A 21,030-nucleotide genomic window follows, 5' to 3' on the forward strand; every position below is an offset into this window, starting at 1 on the left:
AGCCGCCTACGTTCACGAACACATACAACCGAGGAGAGGGGCGTTTTTGGGGGTGCTCTAATGTTGTTTCGCTGCTCTTTGCTTCACTCCTCTTCCATTTTCCCCTTTTCATTCCTATTCGCCCGTAGACGCCGTAATGCCGGAGGTGTCGGATGTGTGGTTGTTGGGGGTGGTGCTCACCGGTGAGACCACATTTTGGCTATGCGAGCCAACCCACCTGAAGCCGCTAGCAGAGGATTGGAAGGCGATCAACTGTCGATGGCTGTACCCCGTATTGGAGAACTTGAGCGAGTTCGCTGACGTGAGCGGCTTTGATAGCACGGATGTTGTGTACGAGGTGGACTGGGTAGGGACGTCGAAGGTGCTGCGACCCGCCACTCTGGCGTGGAACGTGCGAGGAAAGCGGCAGAAAATCGGCGACTCTACGTATGTCTTCGTTCCGGCCGAGGAGATCAAGCAACTCGAGGAGGCATTTAAGCGGTTCGTAAAACTAGAGGCGAAGATGAAGCCGCCACCGCCGCGTAGCGGCACGTCTGCACGCTCTGCTACTGAAGCTCCGGCGACTGTGGAGGAGAAGACCATGCTGACTCTCGACACCTCACCATCTTCGCCGGTGAGGGAGGAGGAGGGCAGGGGTGGCGGGCCGCTAGGTGCCGCTACCTCACTCCAACCCGCGCTGTCCTCGACCCTCATTGCAGGTGAGGCCACGTGTGAGAGGGTCGAAAAGGCAGAGGACGATATGAGCGCGTCGCACCAGGTAGATGACGAGGTGAGTACCATTTCTTCGTCTGCACCTCATCGCCGAGCCCCGCCGCGGCGCGGCGTCACACGTCGGTCATCATTTCCTTCTCACAAGCGACAGACGCCGCACCGTGGCACTACCATTTACCAGGCCCCAGAGCATAGAAATCCTACCGGTGGTCACTGCAGCAGCGAAGCCTTTGGGTGGACCGAAATGTATGTTGTGCATCGCGGCAGCGTTGACTATCTCTGTCCGAAAGCAACGGGCAACACGTTTGGCTTCCGACTGGACCGCGTGATGCACAATGGGTTCCCAGTGTTTTTACTATTTTCTAGCTCCCATAACAACAGTGAGACCATCGACTCCAGCTCACGCGGCGTGTCGGTGTTTGAAAAGGCGCAACTAAGCGGCGAGGCAGGTGAGGGGGCGGTACGCAGTTCAGTGCTCGTGGTAACGCGTCTCAGCTCCAAGAAGCGTCAGCCTTACTACGACACCGACATTGGTCGCACCACCGCAGGAAGCCGCCGCCGCCGACGCTTCGACGACGACAGCACCTCTGAGGAGGACGAAGACGACGATGGTTTCTTTGACGACGATGACAAGAATGACTCGGAATCTGACGAGACAAATGAGGAGGAGGAGCGTCGAGTTGGAACACAGAGATCGCATCGGCGAGCTGGAGATGAGGCAGCAAGTGCAGCAATACTTCCAGCTGCTACCGCTGCCAAGAAACTAAGGACAAAGACCGCTGACACCGCCAGCGAGAGCGCGGTGGCGCCATCGGCGGCGAGGAGGAAGGCGAAGGATGACGCTGCCGCTAAGGAGTCGCTTCAAGCAGTGAGCGTGAATTTCTGGACGGAACCGCAGCACGCGGTTCCAGCGCCTGGGCAACTGGCAAGGGAGTTCCCCTTCAAGTCGGGGGGCTCTGATACGCCGCATACGGTCGTGTTTAGCAACGGCATCTGTGTCACTTACACGGCATCTACCGCGGCGAAACACGTGCCCCCGGAGAAGAAGCGAAAGACGGCCAAGCAGAGTTGTACGGCCTCCTCCTCAGAGGATATCGACTTGAGCATGCTCAACGAGCACATCTTGAACGCATTTGCGCAGGTGAAGAAGGACTGGGTGTAGGCAGGGGAGAGGGGACAGTCTCATGAATGTGCTCGGGTCTACTGGTGAGTATCTCTTTCATTCTTTGCGTGGCTCTTTACTCTTCTCGTCCCCTTACCTGACCATGAAATGGAGGGTGCGTCGTTACTTCACTGCTGGTGCTTTGTGCCGCTGCTATGGCCCGTTTGACTGTGTGTGTGTGTGTGTGTGTGCGTTTGTATGTGTGCTTGTGTGTGTGTGTGTATTACTGCCTCGTGTCTGTGATGGTGTGAGCTGCAGCGACGTGTACGTGTATCCAGCATTGAAGGATGTGGAGCAATGTCCCATAGAGCGAAAAGACCACTACATCAACAGCAAAGCCGGCGGCGAATGCACACCCACTTACAGCATAGTATCTTGCCACCGGTTCACTGGTAAGCTGAGGTAGAACGGATGAAGTGACAGAATGAGGCGTCATAGGCGTCTGCGTGAAGCGTGTGGGAAGTGGCCATTGTGGTTCTCTCTTTTCTTGAAAAGGGGGGGGGGGCACTTTGTGATGACTCTTCTGCCTCTTACGAGCTGCTGCCCGGAAAGAGCCCAGCGCCAATTCCTCGTTATCTGCCTGCCGAGGTTCGGACGAACTGTCTTGGTCTGTCCCTCCTTTCAGGAAGATGTTGAGAGCAGGAGCGTAGGGGTGCACTGCACTCACGCGCCCGCATGGACCGAAAATTCTTTTTTCTCTTTTTTTTTTTTTAGGGGGAGGAGTATTCCCACTTTTCTCTTCCATTCAACACAGAAAAATGCACCCGCTCAATGCTCCCCGCTCTCCACCGTTGCCGCAACCCTCCCCTGCTTCCCACTTGTTGATGTGTCGTACGTGCCTACCGTGAAAAACTAAAACACGGTATCATCACTTTCAACCCGTCGCCTCTCTTTATCTCTTTTTGCCCATGACGGTGCAGCAACTGGGCGAGCTCTGTGGCTTGCATTCTGCACCGCCGAGCCGCGCACGAGCACACGCCCATACCGACTCGTAACGCCTTTCTCACCCGTCTCCGATCCAGCCGGCTTCACTGACGAGGGAGAGAGGGAGACCTTCGTGCCGCGTGCCACCGTCGGATGCATCGCTTTCGCAGGCTTGCCTCAGTGCACGCGTGGGTTGCAGCGCGCTGCGTCTTTCAGAGTAAAGAGTTCCTTGCGGCGTCCACGGATCTGCCCACGACCCCTGAGGGGCGCAACCCGTACGATGTCCTCGAAGTTACGGTCACTCAGAATACGACACTCGACGAGGTCTCGAAGCAGTTTCGCAGCCTCGTCGTCAAGTACCATCCCGACAAGCCAGGTGGCTCCACGAATAAAATGGCAGAGGTGAACTTGGCTTACAAGATTGTCAAGGAGAATCATGATGCGGTGCTGCGCCGGATGAAAGAGGCGGAGTCAACCATCAAGGCGAGCGAGGCATACCGACAGCACAAACACGCGCGCGTTAGCCGTGACGAAGAGCTTGGTCGCTCAGGCGGTCTCAACCGCCGCAACGCGCGCGCCACACGAGAGGCTGCCGAGGTTACCGGATCGCGCCGCACCCGTTCTCTGAAGGAGATCGAGACTCAGTGGGCAAAGTACAAAGAGGACACAGAGGCAGCTGTCAAGAGCATATGCAGTCGATACGAGCTGGCCATCCAACAGGGAAAGTTCTTCCGCAAGTCGACGACCTTGAATGAGATCACTGTGCGCGAACGATGGCTGCGGAAGTCGTTTGTGAAGGGTGTTTGGGAGGATGTGCATGAGCTGCGCGGAGAGCTGCTTCGTCGCGGTACCCGCAGCGCACAACAATCCGAGCTAGCAGAGGAGATGGTTAGCTTTGCCTCTACAACGCAGAGGAAGCTGAACGAGAATTTTCAGCGGCTTACCCAAGAGAGTGTGCAGTTGCAGTCTCGCATGTTCGTCGAGCGCGCCTTCTTCATTATATGCTCGCTAATATTGCTAGTGAAGGTGTGGAGGTGGTTTGTTGGCTTCACCTTTAACAACACACTCACCGTGAAGCTCAAGCGTGCTCTCCTATCACAGTAACAGCGTGGCATTGCACGCCTCTGTGCGGCGCTTGGCGACAGTCTTACCCCTTTTTTTCGGTGTGCATAAATGAGGGTGGGTGCGGCACAACAGAAGAGGTGTGGCTGCTGCTAGGGTGTCTTAGCTGGCTGGTGCAGTTTCTTTCTGCGTTGGAATCCACTGCTTGTTAGATTTCGGTGCGCGTGCGTGCGTGCGGTGTGTGTGTGTGTTGCCTCCTCTACGGTTACATGATTACTAAACCTCCAATAGTCGCTCAGCTCTTGAGCTTGTACCAAGTGGCATGGACATCCCCACGCGTGAGGTGTGCCTTTGTGATACCCTTCAAATTACTTGGGTGTGACCTTCATGCCCTGTTGATGTGTGAGAGGGGTTCAGGGTGGCACGGAGGAGAGGGTGAGTAGCGAGCAGGGTCTGGTGAAGTACCTCAAGATTGTCGTTGCCTGGCTTGCATAGGCGCACAAAGACTGCTTGGGTGGTCGCTTGCTCATCCTTGTCTTCCTCTTCTGATGCGTATCCCCATTTCGTTCTGTTTGTTGTTGTGCTCTCCGGTTGCAGGGAAGGTCGTGGTAGTTCAGGATGTTTGCTGTTCCAACCGAGCTGATCTAGCCATATGCTGGTGCATCGCTTTGCGCGTTTCCCTAAGCAACCTTGTTCTCTTCCCCACACTGCTTCGCCTCTGTTCCTTTCATCACTCATCTTTTTCCCTTTCTCATTCTGTCACTGCTCATCACCTCAACACTTCGCTTGTCCTTCACCGACTGATGATTATTTTGTTCACCGTCTGTTCTCGTGTTATGCCCATGCACACTCTGCGCAAGAGAGATGCTGCCTTGTCCACAGACCTACCAGGCAAAGCCGTACGTTCCTGTCACCTCCGCTGCCATTGACCCGTATAAAGAAGGGCAGAGCTCTGTCGTCGATAATGAGCGCCTCGATAGCTGGTTCCGGTACGTGGAGGCAGAGTTGCGACGCTATCGCAGTCCCTTTGTCGCCGCAGAGGCTCTCTTGACCGAGCTGCGGCTGCGCAGCCACGACCTCTATCAGCCAGAGCGCCTCTACGTTTCGACGGCGCTACGGATACTGCAGGCATGCGTGCCGCACCTCTCCAAGGAAACAGCCCAGGTGGTTCAGGCCGCGGTTCACGAGCTGCTCCCGTGCCTGGTGTACACGCGTTGCACACCCTTGACGACATCGACGTCGGCCCAGTCTTCGTCGAGGGGCATCGAGAAAGTGATGCAGCTGACTTACGCCGGCGCCTTCCGCCTGTTGCTGGAGCGGTGGCAGCAGTGCCAGGCGCAACTTCGGCGGCTCGAGCGACATGCTCGTGTGGAGGCAAGGGTGATGGACCTTCTTATTCACGAGCTGGACGACGTGTGGCTGAAGATGTGCTTCTATTCGTGGCGAACATTTTGCAGACAGCTGAAGGTGCGCAAGGCGCGGCTCCGACGACGACTGCTGCGGGCCGCAACCAACGAGACGGCACCAGCCTTCCTGCGCACATGGCGGCAGTACGCCCACAGGATTGCATTGGACGTCAAAACTTCTCGCAACAGCGTTCTTCAGAAGCAGGTGGAGACCCTCTACCCCCTCGAGCAGGAGGCAAAGAGCCGCTATGATCACCTGTGCGAGGAGATTAAGGGCAAGAATCGACTGGTGGGTGACAGCCTGCAGCGGCTGGAAGAGACGCAGCGCCGTCTCAAAGCGCTTGAGGACCTCATCACCGAAACGCAAAGCTCCCTCACGGACCACTGGGCAACTTGGAAGGAGTGCATGCGACTTCTCTTTCACGACGTCGGTGAGCTGCCAGACAAGACGGACCAGACACTTCGCGCCGAGTACATAATAAACATCACCGACACGGCATCGGCGCTGTCCAAGCGGGCGCGCAGTCGAGTGGGCCGCATGGGACTGCGGCACATTGCACGGTTTCTCCTGTTCGAGAAGGAGTGCGACTTTGATGCCGAGAAAACGACCGGAGGTGGGGTGAAGGGCGCTTTGAGCTCGGTGTCAGACATCGGCTCCTCTTCCTCCACCTCCTGGTGTGTGCCTCCCCACACCCGTGGTACGTTTCTTTCTGGGGTCTCGAGACCCTCGATCACCCACGATGTCGCCGCAGGGTCAGAGAGGACGGCTGCCTTTGCGGAGCAGCCGAATGCATCGGCCCCGCTTCCAACCGTCTCCGCGACGAGTCTGGCCTCCAAGGTGAATGATGTGTACTGGGCTGTGGCAACCGTTGCTCGGCCGGTGCTGACGCCACTTCATTTGATGGACGTGCTCCATCACAACGAGGCGCACTTGAACATCACACTCGCTTTTCTTTCCACCGTGTACAGTGGCGGCCACTGCTCCCTTTTTGCACCCGCAGTGCGGGCTGAGGAGAGGACTGGAGTGATGCCGCTGCCTCTTCCCTCGAGTGAGGGATTTAACCAGACGCTGCCGACAGTAGTGCCGAAAGACGGCAGCAGCAGCAACGGCGGAACCCCAGCTGATGTGGAGGAAGTGAAGTGGGGTGCACTCATGATGCAAGATGTGACGCGCGGCATGGCGAAGATGCAGGACTGCGCTGACGTGAATGAGAGCTACTTGCTGGCTGTGCGCCAAGGCATGATGATGAGTGAGTTGGAGGTGGTCCAGGGGCACCTCGAAGACCTGTATGCTCGCTGGGCAGCCACCGGTTTACCCCTCTCGCAACAGAAGCTGGAGTCTGTCTGGCAGCCTATCGTGAATCCGGCGAGGCTGCCCATCCTCCAGGCGCTCTATCCTGAGTATGGAATTACTTGCTTCACCGAGCTGGTCCACTACGTTACCCGTGTAGCCGAGTTCAGTGGCTGTTCCTTGCAAGCGCTGGCACAGAGGCTGGATGCTACGTACCCGTATGACCCGCTAGACGACCTGCGTGTCTTCCGGCGCAGCGACGAGGCCACAGAGCTGTTCTGCGAGCACGCGGCACCCCTAGCGAGACTGCTGGAGTGGCTGAAGGACGAGACAAACTCATCGCAGTACCACCGCGATCACCTCTCCGTGCTTCTCGAACGCGAGTTCGGGCTGACGCCGGAGGAGGCCGCGGACGTGTCGATTTACGCGCGACGTGAGGGCGGCGATGTGGTGGACTGCGAATACATTGAGTGGCTTCTGTTGTTTGCCGCCACGTACGTGGATCCCTCCCCCTTCACCTCTCTCCTGGAGAAAGTCGCGCGACTGCTTGCGGACTGCACCCCCTTCTTTCAGCAACTTGCCTGAGCGGCGTAGGCGACTGGCTAGGTGCCCAATTGAGCCATCAGCGACGCTGCGGCGACCTCGTGAGGAAGTTGGCAAACTGCAAGGTCCGCAGGCGCCATGTCCCAGCCATGGAGTCAGTCTACCAGCCGTCGGTGTGCATTTTTCTGCCTTTGCGCTTATGTACATTAGGATTCTCGGATTCGAGATTGTCTACTCAGCCAAATACACATACACGCATGCATGCGCAGAGGAGTACCCCGTGAACCCATGCGAGACGTTCCGCGCTGCACACCCAGAACAGCGTTTCTCTTTACATTCCGGAGAGCGGGGAGGGGGAAGTGCTGCGTGCGTGTGCGTCTTTGTGTGTGTGTGTGTCTTGTCTCGCACTTTTTTTTCTCTTTCACCATTTTCTCTCTTTGAATTTGTGGTTTTTCTTGAGCCGCTAGACGTTTGCTATTTGTTGTTTCTCTCTCTCTCTCACCCTCTTCGCTCACTCTCGGTACGCCTTTGTCGAGCTCGTCTGTGCTCTTCTTCACCAATGGCGGTGCAGCGAGCCACTTGGGAGATGAAGTGAAGGATGGCGTAAAACGAACATCGAAGGAAGTGAGCTGACACTTTTCAAGGTGAATGCTGACGCGTTTGACTACGCCGCTCGTGCTGCTTCGTACTCTGCCGCATTTTTACCGCTGCCCGTCTTCGTTGAGTGCATTTTTTCTCGCACCTCCGAGTGTAAGAAGGGCTAGGCAGAGCCTTCGGGCATACGCTGTCAGTGCTGCATCTTTCTGTCTTTATGTGTGCTTGTGTGTCTTTTTCTGCAGCTCTCTTTCACGCTGCAGCGCACTCTCGCACGTTTCTACCGCATTATCTCGTTCTTTTTAAGGGTCTCTCTCATTCCCGTGCTTCACACTGCGCGCGCACCCCCCATACACACACGCGCACTATCGGCCCGCCTTGGCAGTGTGCGACTCAACCAACGAGCTTTCTTGGAGCGTGTGTGCAGTTGCTTTACAAACTAGACAGATTTTATAGCGCTGCACCACCCTGAGAGGTGTAAGTGACCACTGACTGCTTCTTGAGGCATTTTTTCCCCATTCAACACGAGCGTTCAACAACAACGCATCCTCTGGTGAAGTAGCCCAGTAAATCAATGTCACCGCTGCGGCATGAAAAAGCAAAAAAAACAACAACAACACCATCATGACGAGCCTCGTCACGCAGCACAAAACGTACGTGCACCACATCGCCCTCGACCCATCGGGAACCCTCCTGGCGTCGTGCTCAAGTGATAAGACAGTGGAAGTGTTCCACCGTCGCACCGTAACTGGTGGCGAAGCCATCTGGGAGCCTGGCTGCATGATACACGACCACTCAGGCCCAGTGTTGAGCATAGCTTGGTGCCAGCACCGCGAGCATGGCCCCCTCCTCGCCACTGCCGGGGCAGACCGCTGGATTTACATATATCGTATCATTATCTCTTCTCACGAGGGGAGAACGCTACTGCACACGGTGCGCTGGTCTCCCGTGCGCGGGTACGAGAAGGACGTCATCACCAACGTGGCCTTTGTGCCACCGCAGCAGTACCACGCTCTGCTCCTCTCGACTGCCTCTTTGGACGGCTGCGTTCGCCTCTACGAGGTGCACCAGCCACAGCAGTTTCCGTGCGTGTGCAGAATATCCCCGGAGGCCGATGCCGCGGCAGAAGGGGCCAGTGAAAGCACTGCTTCTGCGGTAGGAATGTCTGCCGGCGCTGCGTCACACTCCGCCGGCAGCGCAGCTGTGGAGCGCCGTGAGGATGCGTCGGCGTCGCCGCCGGTTTCCTCAGTGCCGATGTTGCGCTCCGGCGGGGTCACGGCCATTGATTGGTTCCCAGGCTCTGCGGAGCGTACGATGACCCTTGCCGTCGGCACCGTATCGGGACGCTTCTTTCTCTACCGCTACATCAAGGATTCGAGTTCCTTTATGACCATATCGTTGCCGCCGGTCGAGTCCGGCGTACTGCGCTGCAGTGCACCCGTGTGCAACGTGAGTTGGGCTCCCTGCGTTGGCCGCCGCTTTCAGCTCCTATCGATATGCTCCCGACGTGAAGTGTTTCTTCTCCGTCTCAACTGTGTGTCGCCGTCCATTGACGAGAAGCGCAGCTTCGAGCTGTTTCGGGTTCCATTTGGAGCTGCCAGCGCGTCCTGGAGCCGGTCGAGCACCCTCCTGTACCTCGCCAGGGACGACCGACACACGCAGATGGTTGTGCTGCAGATGGCAAACCCGCTCGACCACCAGTCGTGGAAGGTGGTCTCTCGAAATGCAGTCGAGTAACTCTTTGCCTGCGTTAACGCACCGCGTACGGTTCCACTGCACCTTATCCACTGCTTGGCTTAGCCTCGCTGCTCACAGCCATGCTTCTCCACCTTCTTTGTGCCGTACGGCTGTTTCCGTGCGCGCTATTCTGCGTGCGCGTGCTTCTTGGTCACTATGGCTTCAAAGAAATACGCACACACATTTCCCTGCGAGTGCACAGAGTGCTAACGCCCCATTGTTACCGCCATCCGCCGAGAGGATGTAAAAAGAGAAGCGGCGCTCCAACATGTAGGTGCCACTCAACCAAGGCTGCGCCGTTCCGCGACGGGGAAAACATCGTTGCAGACTGCGGCGTGGTCTGCCAGAGGGTCTAGTCGCCGATAGCAAAAGGCCATTTCTTATGTCTGTTGCGGCCCTGCAGCCACAGCAATGACGCTGTTCTTCACGCATTCAATGCGCGTTTGCGTGGCTTCTTCTGTGCGCACGCACACACGCATGCAAATGCCCTCTCTTCCTCTTCCGATGCCACTCTCCTCATTCTATCCCGCCTTCGCAATTCGGTTGCTTCTTTCTCTCCATGCCTCTTCCCCACTCACCGAACGGAGGGGTACGCAAGGGGCAGAGATACACAGAACATCCGCCACAGAAGCAAACCCATAGGTGCGCCAAAGCAAGAGGGCACGTCTCACATCACTACAGCCTGTTCTCGCGCCGCTGCGTCTCTGTGTAATCGCCACCACTCTCCGTCCAGACACATACGTGTGTGCCCCGCAAGCCTCCAGTGTCAGGTGTCCGTGTAAACAAGGAAGCCCAAAGAAAGACTGTGAAGGACCGCCATCGGCCCCCACTGCTTCATTGGGCCACTGCTGGCTGCAGCCACACGCATACGCACTCTTTGTGCCTTCATCCTTTGCGCTCGCTCTCCTTTTGCTCGCTTCATTGTGTCCGCCATTCTCTACACCTTTTCGCTTTGACGCTGGCGCGCACCTATCTTACCCCTCCCCCCGCTGCCCCCTCCTTCTGAGTTGCTTTGCAGACGCACGCGCACGTCTCTTGACGATCAACTTGTTGCCAGCACAACAGCAGCAGAGGTACAGTGGACTGGAGTGTGTCCATCATCATCGTTCACCTCCTATCTCCCCCTCCCTCCGCCGCTTTCTCTGCTCTCGACTTTAGTTTACGTGAGCGGCGGAACGAGAAAACATCAACGCCGCAACGAAGAAATGGAGCGCAGCCCTCGCTCCTCGTCAGGAGGGCCCGATGGGGGCGTCTGTGCGTTACACGGCAAGCGGCGCAGCAAAGCCGATCTCACTCCGTGGAATCAGCAACCAGGCAAGCTGCGCTGCTTGTTGCAGAAGGAGTGCCACGTGCATAATGAGCACCGGCGAGCGGGTGCCAAGGAGCCGGGTAGAGCTAGTGGTGGTGGCGCTGGCGAAATGCGCGAAAGAGAGCGTAGGAAAGGAGTGGGGCGTGGTGGTAGTGGCCGAGAACGCGGTGGCCGCAGAGAACGAGGTGACAGAACTGGTCGCAGAGAACGCGGGGATAGAAGTGACACTGTCCTGTGCCGTCTGCATCGTCAGCGCCGCACTGCTCGGCAGATGCGCGAGGTGGCGGTGGGTGTGTTCGAGTGTACGGAAGGCAGTCGGTGTAAGCAGACCAGTGATAGGCGCATTGGCGCCGTCGGTGGCCGCGGCACTGATGATCGAGGGCGATTTCGCGATCAGCGAGGTCCGTCATTTGTAGAACGCGGAGCAGGTCTTCGGCAGCGGCAGCGACGTGGCGAACGTGCACCACGCCCGCCGCAGGATCAGCACTACGAAGATGCGAATGCGGCTGCGTGGGCACCATCGGCAGGCACCGTCGCCGGGGGTGGCGGTGCCACTCGTCGTCGGGCCGGCAGGGCGGAGCGCAAGGTGTGGTGTGCACTACATGGCAAGCACTTGCCTGTGAGCCAGTGCGAATTTGTACAGGACTGTTGCTACGTCTGTCTAGACCCTAGCACTTGCTTGGCCACGCCGCTGGAGGCACCGGCGATGCTGCTCACCCGCGGCTGCGCCGAGGTGCTGTGCAGTAAGCATCACACTCTGCGCAGTGCTGGCTTTGTGGAGTTGACGGAAAAGCCTGTGGCGTACCAGTGCATGCCTGGCCACGCATGCCGTGGGGTGACGGTTCCACACATGGGCCAAGAGGCGGACAGCGCTGCAGCGGCTGCCGTAGGTGGACCTGCCGCGATGCCGTACGCGATGGCGGATATGGATGATGACGAGGAAGTCTACATGGGTGCGCGCGTTACCAGTACCTTCCTGCCCCAGAGCGGCCGCGAGGCCGTCTCCTCCTTCTTTATGTGAGAGACGTGGAGGGAGTGCTTTGGGGTGGCTGCGAGTGGCGCCAGAGCGAAGGATGGCAACGGCTTTGTGTGAAGCTTTGCGGTGCGCCTGCCTCTTTGCGAGTGTGCACTTGTAAATTGAGAGGGGAGGGGGGAAGGGAGGTGCAACTGGTTGCTGGCGGTGATCGAGTCGTCCTCCTTCCCCTATGTGGTAGTGACGCCTTTGGTGAGTGTTCTCTCTCGCCCACTCCTCCTCTCTCTAGAGCGCCGTGTCAGTGCCACCGGATAAAGAGACAGAAGAAAAGGACATGACTGCACTGGCGCGCAAACGACACCGAGTGAGTTTCAACAGACGTGTGGAAGCTGTATCGGGCGTGATAAGCGCGACCGGGTTAGGTGTCGCTGAACTCCTTCCCCAGCCCTCTCCGGAGCAAGATGTGCGTGCCCCAAATTGCTAGGTTCTTGATCACCTGCTGGCGTTGTTGCACTACACTGTCATGACATGATCTTGCAGCAGTCCCCTGTCGATGGTTGCGCTGTGTGTAAAGTCTCTGTGTCTCTTTGATCCTCGTATGTCGCTCTTGCTCTTTGCGTCTCCTCTTTCTCTCCAAGTGCCTCACCTTCTTGTGGTCGCTGCATGCCATCCTCTCTGCCCCCACTGAGGCGCTCTTCACCACACACTCGCGGTCAGCCATCTCGGCTAAGCAGCAAAAAGACGGAACAACATCTGTGCTCACGGACACCCCTGGATCGCTTCCAGGCAAGTAGGAAGCGACGAGACGCGAAACGTGCACGGCTTGCTGCAACTTCCTCCTCGCGCGATCGACCTTTCCACACCATGACGGCCACGCCAGAGATGGCGGAGTACTGCCTCCGCGTCATTGGGCAGCAGATCAGTGACCCCGACGCTCCATCGGTGCCGCTGCCGGTCATCCCGAAGGAAGATTCGGCGTGCTTCGTGACACTCACGACATTGCCACATGACCGACTGCGCGGCTGCATTGGATCTCTGCGGCCAGGGGACCTCAAGAAAGACATGCGCCGACTCGCAATCGCCGCCGCCTTCCAGGACTCGCGGTTCCCGAAGGTGAAGGAGGAAGAGCTGCCGACGCTTCGATGTTGCTTCAGCCTGTTGCACACGTTTGAGCCTTGTTCTGCCTGGAATGACTGGGAAATCGGTAAGCACGGCCTCATCGCCGAGTACGGCGACTACAGCGCCACATACTTGCCTTCGGTAGCGGAGGAGCAAGGCTGGAACCATCGAGAAACCCTCGTAAGCCTGATGGAGAAGGCGGGTTTTGAGGGGGCAGTGACGGACCAGATGCTGAAGAAACTACGCATTACCCGATATCAGGTCAGTAAAGCCTTCAAGGACTACAAGGACATCGTCACGCTTTGAGCGGCGCCATCGCCTGCAGTCGCTCTGAGGATGTCGGCGGTAGCTCATGGGAGTCTACTGCCGTATCACTACACGCAAGCACAGATACACCCCCCCCTCCCCCCTCCCCCACACGCACATTCGTCATGCACGTAGGCACAGACGTAATTGATTCAGCTGCGGCTCCCTCTCTCTTCACTTCCATCGTCCCACAGCTTCAATCACGTGCTGCGTATAGCACATATACGTGAGACACAAGCGAAGTGGCAAGAGGCGACGTTGTGCTGGCATCTCTCCTGCGTGTCTTCTTAATTTTCGTGGTGCGGCGCCTCCGCTCTTCTCTTAGTGCTGCCTTTTTTTATCTGTCTGTTTGCTTGTTTTCTTGGCTGTTGGGGTTACTGCCCAAGCCACTCGTCGCCCCTCGAGCTGTGCTCCAAGCTGCGCATGTGTATCATGTGCTGGCAAGATATTGTCTCACTGTACGTCTTGTTTTGGTTCAGCTTTGGGTATCTTTTCTATGCATTTATTTCCTCCGGCCGCCTCCTGGTAGGTGTGTGTGTGTGTTTGTGTGTGTGTGCGCCGCACAGTTTTCTGTATCAGCACTGTTCCCTTCTGTTCGGTGCTTGAAGACAAAGCAAAGTGAACCACATCATCGGCTTCGAGAAAAAATGAAAATGTAAGGCAAGAGGCGCACACGCACGCGCAACATTCGTACAGGCAAGGACCGGTGCAGTGCTTCTCCAGATGATCAGTAGTGATGTTCCTCCTCCTCCCCTCTGCTAGCACATTCAGCCCCAACGCATGAGGTGTAACGGCTGCTCCGGAGTTCCGAGGAGGAGGAGGAGGAGGAGGGGGGGGGGGGCGCAGTTACGGGAGCGGACAAGTTAAGCGCGCGCAACTGATAATGTGGTGGTGGTTGAGGAGTGGGCGTTAGCGAGGATGGTGTCATCATCACTGATCCACAGCCCAAACGCACCTGATACGGTGACCCAGGAGCATTTATTCTTGTCTCATTGTGCACCAATCTACTCCTTGTCACCCGTGGGTCCCTCTCACCTGGGGTGGTCTATTTCCACAGCGCGTTCTCTTAGCCTTCCCGGACCTCATATGTCTGCTCGCCTTTTTCTCTACGGCCATATTCGCCTGCCTCTCACACCCACCAAGACATACGTGGAAGTGACCAACTCCATATTCTTCTCACCCACATCAATCGCATTATTTCTCACTCAAGTCGACCATTAGGAGAGGGGTGTGCCCGTTCTCGTATCCTTGCCGCTTTTCATCAGTCTTCTTATCAGATGTACGCGCTAGTTCATCCCTTAGCACCCTTGCTCAATCGGCGGCGCAGCTTCTGTGAGACGACGAGGAGTGCAGGCCGGCAAGTAAACCTTCACAGATATAGTGCGTTTCTCTTCCGTTTACCCACCCTTCTCCTGTCTTAGGGCCCCTGTCTCAATCGCTACTGGAGGTGCGTACCTGGGCAGCATGAAGTACGCCGCACTCCCCCTCCACAGAAGCACACAAAACAAATCCAAGGAGGTGGCGAACTGCGGTATCGCGTGTCTCGTATTGCTTCACGCGACCCGACTGGGCCTGTGATGGACGGAGGTAGAGTGGAGATAACTTCATGCGGTAGGGTAGAGAATTGTCACATTGAAAAAGGAACCGACCTTCTTTTCTTCCTCGCCTTTCTCCCTTCCTGGTGCTCCCGCATATGGCTGTAACTGTAGAATCCGCTGCGTGTTACTTCCCCTTGCTCCATTCCTCCACCACATCCTCCTTCCACCTCTCTCGCGTCTTTGACTCGTTTTTACTTTCCCTAGCTCTCCGCAGCTCGATCTGTTTTTCCCACATCACTTTCGCTTTCTTGCTTCTGACCTCGTGCATCGATCGATGAGGTGCTCGTGTGGTTGTACACAGTAGTGGGGATAGATTGTATCACATCAGGTCACGTCACCTGTACTCACTTAATACACAGCTGCAGACACCTAGGGACAGCTATCGGAGCTGTTGTTGTGAGCAGAGCTATAGCAGGCTGGATGCTGGCAGACGTGACCGACACCTATGGCCGTCCTCCAGTGGAGCGCGCAGCGCGAGGGAAAGGCGGCTCCAAGCACAAGAAAAAGAAGCGGCGTACAAAGCTGAGACACGTCGACGAGTCAGAGCAGGATGCCTGGCTCGATCGCGCGCGGCAGAGCGTGCACTGCTCGCTTTTCTGCGGCGGCACCAAATGCCGACAGGAGAGCTGGGAGTCTATGAGGGAGAAGGAGCAGCGCGCCGCGGCCATCGAGGGTCTGCAGTCGAACTGGGTCGGCGACGACGTCATCGCGAGCCAGCGACCGTCGACGTCGCTATTTCTCAAATACCCTATTATTGCTCAGTTTCATTCCAAACATATCACTGGCGTGCTCAACCTACAGGAGAAGGGTGAGCATGGCAACTGCGGACCGGATGGTATCTACGAGAGCAGCGGCTACAGCTACAACGGTGCCGAAGACCTAATGCCGCACGGCATCTCGTACTACGAATTTCCGTGGCCTGACATGACGACCCCGCAGCAAGACGTCGTGCTGCGCAGTGTGCAGGTCATGGACTACCATATCAAGCAGAAAGGTAAGGTCCTGGTGCACTGCCACGCCGGGCTTGGTCGCACGGGGCTCATGATCGCGTGCTACTACGTGTACAGTCAGCACATCCCGTCCCACGAAGCGATCGCGCTGGTGCGCAAGTCGCGTCCTGGTGCCATTCAGACGCGTCGCCAGGCGCAATTCATTGTGGACTTCGAGAAGCATCTGTGGCGACTCTCACAGGCATTCCGGGTTGAAATCTCCGATGCTTTGATCGATCTCAACCTTTTCATTCAACGGCAGCACCTCGTCCTGCATGGTGAGCAGGCAGACTTGTATAAAAGCGTACCGCTCTTTCTTCATACCATCTTGTGCCGCCTGCTCAACCTGACGAAGGGCAACACAGATGCGGCGCGACTGGCATTGCGGTCTCTTGGCCCAAGCGCAGCCCCGACGGACACGACGCTGTCCGCGTGCCGCCTCGCCATCAACCGTCGCCGCTTCCGCGTGCAGAGTGTGCGTGATGTGTCTATCCTGAGCTTTTTAGTGTGCGACTGGTTCCGCAGCACGTCGTCGCCGGCGCTGACGGAGGAGAATTGCGACCAGATCGTGAAGAGCAAGCGGATGTCCTTCTCGAAACAGGAGGGCCTGCCACTGGAGATTCGCCGCATCCTGCCGAAGCCGGCACGCCACACGCTGGGGATGGTCATCTCTGCGCTCTACATCATTGCAAGGCAGGTGGACAACACCAACCTTACCAACTCCGCCTTCCACTGCATTGTCGATGCCTTCAACCACGCCTTCAACCCGATCAAGGTTCGCCATAGTCCGCTCGAGCGCGAGCTCATTCACAAGTTTTTCTTGGACTGGGGTAGGAGTGTGGGGGACATGTACTTCAACTACGACGCCGTGCCCGCCGCCCACCGCACTATCAAGCGGATTGCACTGGCCTCCTCTATTGTGCTGGAGGCAACGAAGAACACCGATCCGCCGCGCAAGAGCTTGCCTAGTATTCGGACCCTCCCAGTGTTATCGGCTACGTTCGAGGTGCCTAATATCCCGGCTAACCGGACAGTGGCCCCTGACTTTCCACTGAGCCCTTCTAGACGAAGTCGCACTTCTCAAGTCCTCAACGCCTACCTCCCCCTGGAGGCGGGCTCGGAAAGCAAGACGCGCCTCTGGCGGCAACCACTCATCGAATACCGCCGCGACACGGATGGTTGGCGTGGCGGCGACGAACAAGAGCGTCCGTTCAGCTTTCCGGACAACGCCACGACAAGGCGCTGAAACATCGACGCGCGTCCCCCTCGTCTCCGCAAAGGTGCATTTTCTCTGGTGCTTCTCTCACTGTTGGAGTGCGCGCGTGTTCGTGTGTGTGTGTGTGTGTGTGTGTGTGCGTGTACGTTTCCATGCCTCGCCCCTCCCTTCCTTTCCCCTTATCTAGCTACCTCTACCCTGCCATTCATACACATACACACGCAGATGGGTGATGCATAGAAGGCGCACCAGCAGCAGCAGAGGCATTATGTTCCTGTAGTTGTCTGTGCAGTTGTGACTCTTTTCTCTCTTAGTTCTGTGTGTAAGTGTATGCGTGTGCTTCCAGCCACCTCCCTGTGATGTTAGCACATGCCCCACTCGCCTCTCCTTTCCCTCTCTTTCTTTTTCTCCTTGAGAGGTGCGTCCGCGAGTGGGTCGATGTTCTTCCCATACAGTTCCCCTTTTCGCCAAGGTTGGGTGACCGCCCTCCCTCCGCACCCCTCACATCTCCATTGCTTTCTCTCGCTCAACCCCCTCTTCGCTCGCGCCTCTCTTCGGCGATTCTCGTGCTTGTTTTGTGTTTCTTCACCATCATCTGTTTATTTGCGTTACAAGTTTGTGAGGGTCCGAACGTCATGCCGCTAAGTACATCTAATGAACACGCGCACCGATGTGATAACACACAGACACACCCACACAACCACACACACACGCACACCGAGTCAGACAGACAGACACGCGTGGATGGCTCGACACCGCCTTCTTTTGCCTCACTCCACGTTATTAATGCCTCTGTGGACTTGCGCGCGATACATACACGTGTGTACGCCAAGACATAATAATTCGTCAACGTAGTGGGGATGGCGTGGCTCTGTATATTCGGCTGGGCGTATGTGTGTGAGCGCGCGCGAGCGCATTCATGTGTGCTGTTCGTTACTCTTCTTCACCGCTACTCTATTGCGCCTACTCGCCTGTTCTTGCATACATTTATTTGGCTTCTATCGTGGCTCAGCTTTTATTTCGGAGTTTATTTCTCTCTCTTCTATCATCTTGCCTTTATCTGCTCTCTCTTGTTTTCTTTTCTGTGACACCGTCGCAGATTCCCTCGCTGCCCTCAGCACCTCGATGCGTGAGGTCTAGAAAAATGTAAGACTATAATGAGTGCATACGAAAGCACAAGAGAGGTGGAGCTCGTGTATGCTTACCTTGCGGTTGCTGAAGGGTGGTGTTTTTTTAAGGGTAATTTTTTCAGTGTGTAATTGATCGCTCGCTCGCTCGTGCATGCACGTACGTTGTGTTTCAACAATGTTCATGTCTCTCAGCATTCTTGACAAACGATGGCGAGGCGGATCAGCGAGACGCTTGTTCTACGTTGGCTCGTCTACTGCACGTACATCTTGATCTTTTTGCTGTTTCTTCGGGCATGTGTGTGTCGGCGAAGTGGGAGGGGGTGGGGTGATGTCCTTCAGTGGCTCCTCAGCTCTCACAGGTTCACGTTTTCCCTTCTTCCACTCTCGCTCCTTGTGTGTCTGTTCACTCCTCTCCTTGTCTTCCCTCTCCTACTTGACAACACCACAGACCTGCATGTAGACTGGCACGCAGGGCACAAGGTTGGACCTACACAGAGGCATACACTGCTTGTATTGTCCATCTCTTTCTGCGAGGCATCATGTGGCTGCAGTGCAGTCGTGTGCTCCGCGAGCGGGCAGAGCGTGGGCTCTACTTCCCCATCAACCATCGAATTATTGACCAGCGTAACACCTCAGCTTCTGGAGCGGAAGAGGCCGATATCCAGTCCCGGTACCGGCGCCAGCTACGGTCGAGCTTTGTGACGGGGGAGACACGGCAGACGGAGCCGCCAGCGTGGAGCCAGCGAACTCGCCCCACACACTTTTTCTCGCTTCCGCTACCGACCCGGTGCCTACTTCGGGTGCGCGTGAAGGAGATGCACGACAGCATGCTATTTTCTAATGCGCACATCGAGCCGCTTCTGATTCCTGCTGCTAAGCTACACGTCACCCTGGGGGTGATGTCCATTAGTGGTGACACATCCACAGCAGAGAAAGCCGCGGATCCTGCAGCACCTGATGTGCTGGCGGCCATCCAAGATTGCGTCGACCAGGCGTGTCATGATACGTGCACGGGGCCACTGCAGCTGCGCTTTCGCGGCCTTGGCACCTTCGGACAGGGCCGTGTGCTGTTCGCGAGATGCATTACTGAGGCACACTTCACCACACTAGACACGCTTGTGCGCCGCATTCGAAGAGACGTAGGGCTCGGCTTAGGCGTGGACATGAAGGGCAACCCGAACGATTCTTACGTGCCCCACGTCACCGTCGCTAAGCTCCGTCCATCGCAGATTGGTGAGTTTGGTCGTCAGCTTCCCATGTCGATGTGGGCGGCTCATCAGCATCACGACTTTGGTGACGTCACCTTTAACAGGGTCGATCTGTGCAGCATGAAGGGCCAGGGAAAGGATGGGTACTACCACGTTGTGTCCTCGGTGACGGTGTAGTAGGTGAGCACTTCAGGGCACAAGTGTAAAGTGCGTGCGTGGGTGCTCAAGGCACCACCGCGTCGACAGCGGCGGCGGTGAGGCAAGGGGAGGGGGTGCACACTACCTGCATCGTTTTAGCCATGGGATGGCCTTAGTTGAGAGATTTACTTCTTGCTTTGGGGTTGTATAGTTTTGTTGGCGACGGGAGAGGCGGCGACGTTGGCGTGGCCCCCTTCCCCTTCCTTCTGTCGGTTGGCAAGCGAGTCGAGAAGTGCTCCTTAGCGCTGTGGAGCTCATTGCCTACATCGAAAGAAAGTGCGGCATCCGGCAAACAGAAGTCACTCCCGCCAGCGAACAGTGTGTTTCCGTGTGACCATATTTGGTGGACAGACCGTAGCAGGAGCGCATGCTCGCAGGCTATGCGTTGCCAGGGAGGGAGAAGAGAGAAGGTGTGGACACGTGTGCGCACATCACCGTAGGACAGCTGTTGTGAAGGGAGTGGGCCCATGAAATGCAGTAAAGCCCCACGGAAGCGCCCACGGCGGCAGTAAGAGCAGAATAAGGAGAGCAGGTAGCCCCTCTTGTATTCCCTCTTCTCCTTTTTTCTCTATACGTGCGCGCCTCACCCTCCAAAACAACACCACTGAGATGCGACTGTCGACAGTGGGTCTCCCCCTTTCTATCGAACGCTCTTCGTGCTCCAGCTTTCGTGTGTCTTCTGCGATGGGCTTTGATTTTTCTTCACTCCGTTGACTCTTTTTCTCTGTCCTTCCGTGTGCGAGTGTGTGAGCAGCACACCACAGCTCGACTCGCTCTTTTCTATTCAAGGGCCGCCCGTCTCACCACAGACACTAGCGCACTCTGCCTCCATAGGGCGCCGCCTCCCATTTTTCTTGTGAATCATGTCTGCGGCAGCCAAGAAGGGTCCTCACGCGAGGACCAGCAAAGCGGCCAAAGCTAACACTGTCTGCACCGCACCAGGCACAGGTGCGAGGCACAGCGCAGCATCATCGGCGTTCACACCCGCGGCGCTGCTGGAGGTGCCTCTGGAGTACAAACAGCAGCTACGCCAGGCATTCGATAAGTTTGATGACTCCGGAAAAGGCCTCATCCCTGCACACGAGGCTGTGGTTGCTCTCTATGCTCTTGGATACGATGTAGGCAGCGCGGAGCTCCAGAAGCTGCTGCAAGAGGTGGGCGCTACCGGCGCTGAGTCAATCGACTTCAATGACTTCTACAGCGTTCTAGTGCTGAAGATGACCAAACCAGAGACCAAGAATGAGTCGGTGCGTGCCTTTAAACAGATGGACCGAGATGACAAGGGGTACATCGGCCTCGACGACCTGCGCTCCATGGCTGACGCACTGCATATGAACATGACAGACGACGAGCTGTCCGAGATGATCCAGTTCGCACGCTCTGTTGGGTACCACGCCCCCACACAAGGACAGTCAGAGTTCGACGCAAGAGATGCGCTGGCAGTCTCAGAGGCTGAGTACTTGCGTTTGATGAAGCGAGCCAACGTTTACTGAATGAGCTGAGGAGGGAGAGTGAAGAGGACCAAGCCTCTCGACAAACTTGTGCGGTCGCTCG

General features: G+C 56.8%; 9 protein-coding genes across 9 annotated transcripts; all 9 read left to right on the top strand.

The window, feature by feature from the left end:
• Nucleotides 1-136: 136 nt before the first annotated feature.
• On the top strand, nucleotides 137-1,873 carry LBRM_32_0660 (conserved hypothetical protein; the record flags this gene model as incomplete). Its single annotated transcript, XM_001567374.1, has 1 exon — nucleotides 137-1,873. The coding sequence occupies one exon, from the start codon at nucleotides 137-139 to the stop codon at nucleotides 1,871-1,873; it is 1,737 nt and encodes a 578-aa protein (XP_001567424.1).
• A 1,077-nt stretch (nucleotides 1,874-2,950) lies between these two features.
• LBRM_32_0670 (conserved hypothetical protein) lies at nucleotides 2,951-3,901 on the top strand (the record flags this gene model as incomplete). Its single annotated transcript, XM_001567375.1, has 1 exon — nucleotides 2,951-3,901. One exon carries the CDS (start codon nucleotides 2,951-2,953, stop codon nucleotides 3,899-3,901), a length of 951 nt encoding a protein of 316 aa, XP_001567425.1.
• An 822-nt stretch (nucleotides 3,902-4,723) lies between these two features.
• Nucleotides 4,724-7,141, top strand: LBRM_32_0680 (conserved hypothetical protein; the record flags this gene model as incomplete). The annotated part of the gene is made up of 1 exon (XM_003723166.1): nucleotides 4,724-7,141. The coding sequence occupies one exon, from the start codon at nucleotides 4,724-4,726 to the stop codon at nucleotides 7,139-7,141; it is 2,418 nt and encodes an 805-aa protein (XP_003723214.1).
• Nucleotides 7,142-8,317: 1,176 nt separating this feature from the next.
• LBRM_32_0690 (conserved hypothetical protein) lies at nucleotides 8,318-9,430 on the top strand (the record flags this gene model as incomplete). The annotated part of the gene is made up of 1 exon (XM_001567376.1): nucleotides 8,318-9,430. The coding sequence occupies one exon, from the start codon at nucleotides 8,318-8,320 to the stop codon at nucleotides 9,428-9,430; it is 1,113 nt and encodes a 370-aa protein (XP_001567426.1).
• A 1,418-nt stretch (nucleotides 9,431-10,848) lies between these two features.
• On the top strand, nucleotides 10,849-11,760 carry LBRM_32_0700 (conserved hypothetical protein; the record flags this gene model as incomplete). The annotated part of the gene is made up of 1 exon (XM_001567377.1): nucleotides 10,849-11,760. One exon carries the CDS (start codon nucleotides 10,849-10,851, stop codon nucleotides 11,758-11,760), a length of 912 nt encoding a protein of 303 aa, XP_001567427.1.
• An 816-nt stretch (nucleotides 11,761-12,576) lies between these two features.
• On the top strand, nucleotides 12,577-13,137 carry LBRM_32_0710 (conserved hypothetical protein; the record flags this gene model as incomplete). The annotated part of the gene is made up of 1 exon (XM_001567378.1): nucleotides 12,577-13,137. One exon carries the CDS (start codon nucleotides 12,577-12,579, stop codon nucleotides 13,135-13,137), a length of 561 nt encoding a protein of 186 aa, XP_001567428.1.
• A 2,018-nt stretch (nucleotides 13,138-15,155) lies between these two features.
• LBRM_32_0720 (putative phosphatase) lies at nucleotides 15,156-16,970 on the top strand (the record flags this gene model as incomplete). Its single annotated transcript, XM_001567379.1, has 1 exon — nucleotides 15,156-16,970. The coding sequence occupies one exon, from the start codon at nucleotides 15,156-15,158 to the stop codon at nucleotides 16,968-16,970; it is 1,815 nt and encodes a 604-aa protein (XP_001567429.1).
• Nucleotides 16,971-18,609: 1,639 nt separating this feature from the next.
• LBRM_32_0730 (conserved hypothetical protein) lies at nucleotides 18,610-19,455 on the top strand (the record flags this gene model as incomplete). Its single annotated transcript, XM_001567380.1, has 1 exon — nucleotides 18,610-19,455. The coding sequence occupies one exon, from the start codon at nucleotides 18,610-18,612 to the stop codon at nucleotides 19,453-19,455; it is 846 nt and encodes a 281-aa protein (XP_001567430.1).
• An 884-nt stretch (nucleotides 19,456-20,339) lies between these two features.
• LBRM_32_0740 (putative centrin) lies at nucleotides 20,340-20,969 on the top strand (the record flags this gene model as incomplete). The annotated part of the gene is made up of 1 exon (XM_001567381.1): nucleotides 20,340-20,969. The coding sequence occupies one exon, from the start codon at nucleotides 20,340-20,342 to the stop codon at nucleotides 20,967-20,969; it is 630 nt and encodes a 209-aa protein (XP_001567431.1).
• Between the last annotated feature and the right edge of the window lie 61 nt (nucleotides 20,970-21,030).

The sequence above is a fragment of the Leishmania braziliensis genome, chromosome 32 (assembly GCF_000002845.2).
Source record: "Leishmania braziliensis MHOM/BR/75/M2904 complete genome, chromosome 32".
NCBI classification, from domain to species: domain Eukaryota; phylum Euglenozoa; class Kinetoplastea; order Trypanosomatida; family Trypanosomatidae; genus Leishmania; species Leishmania braziliensis.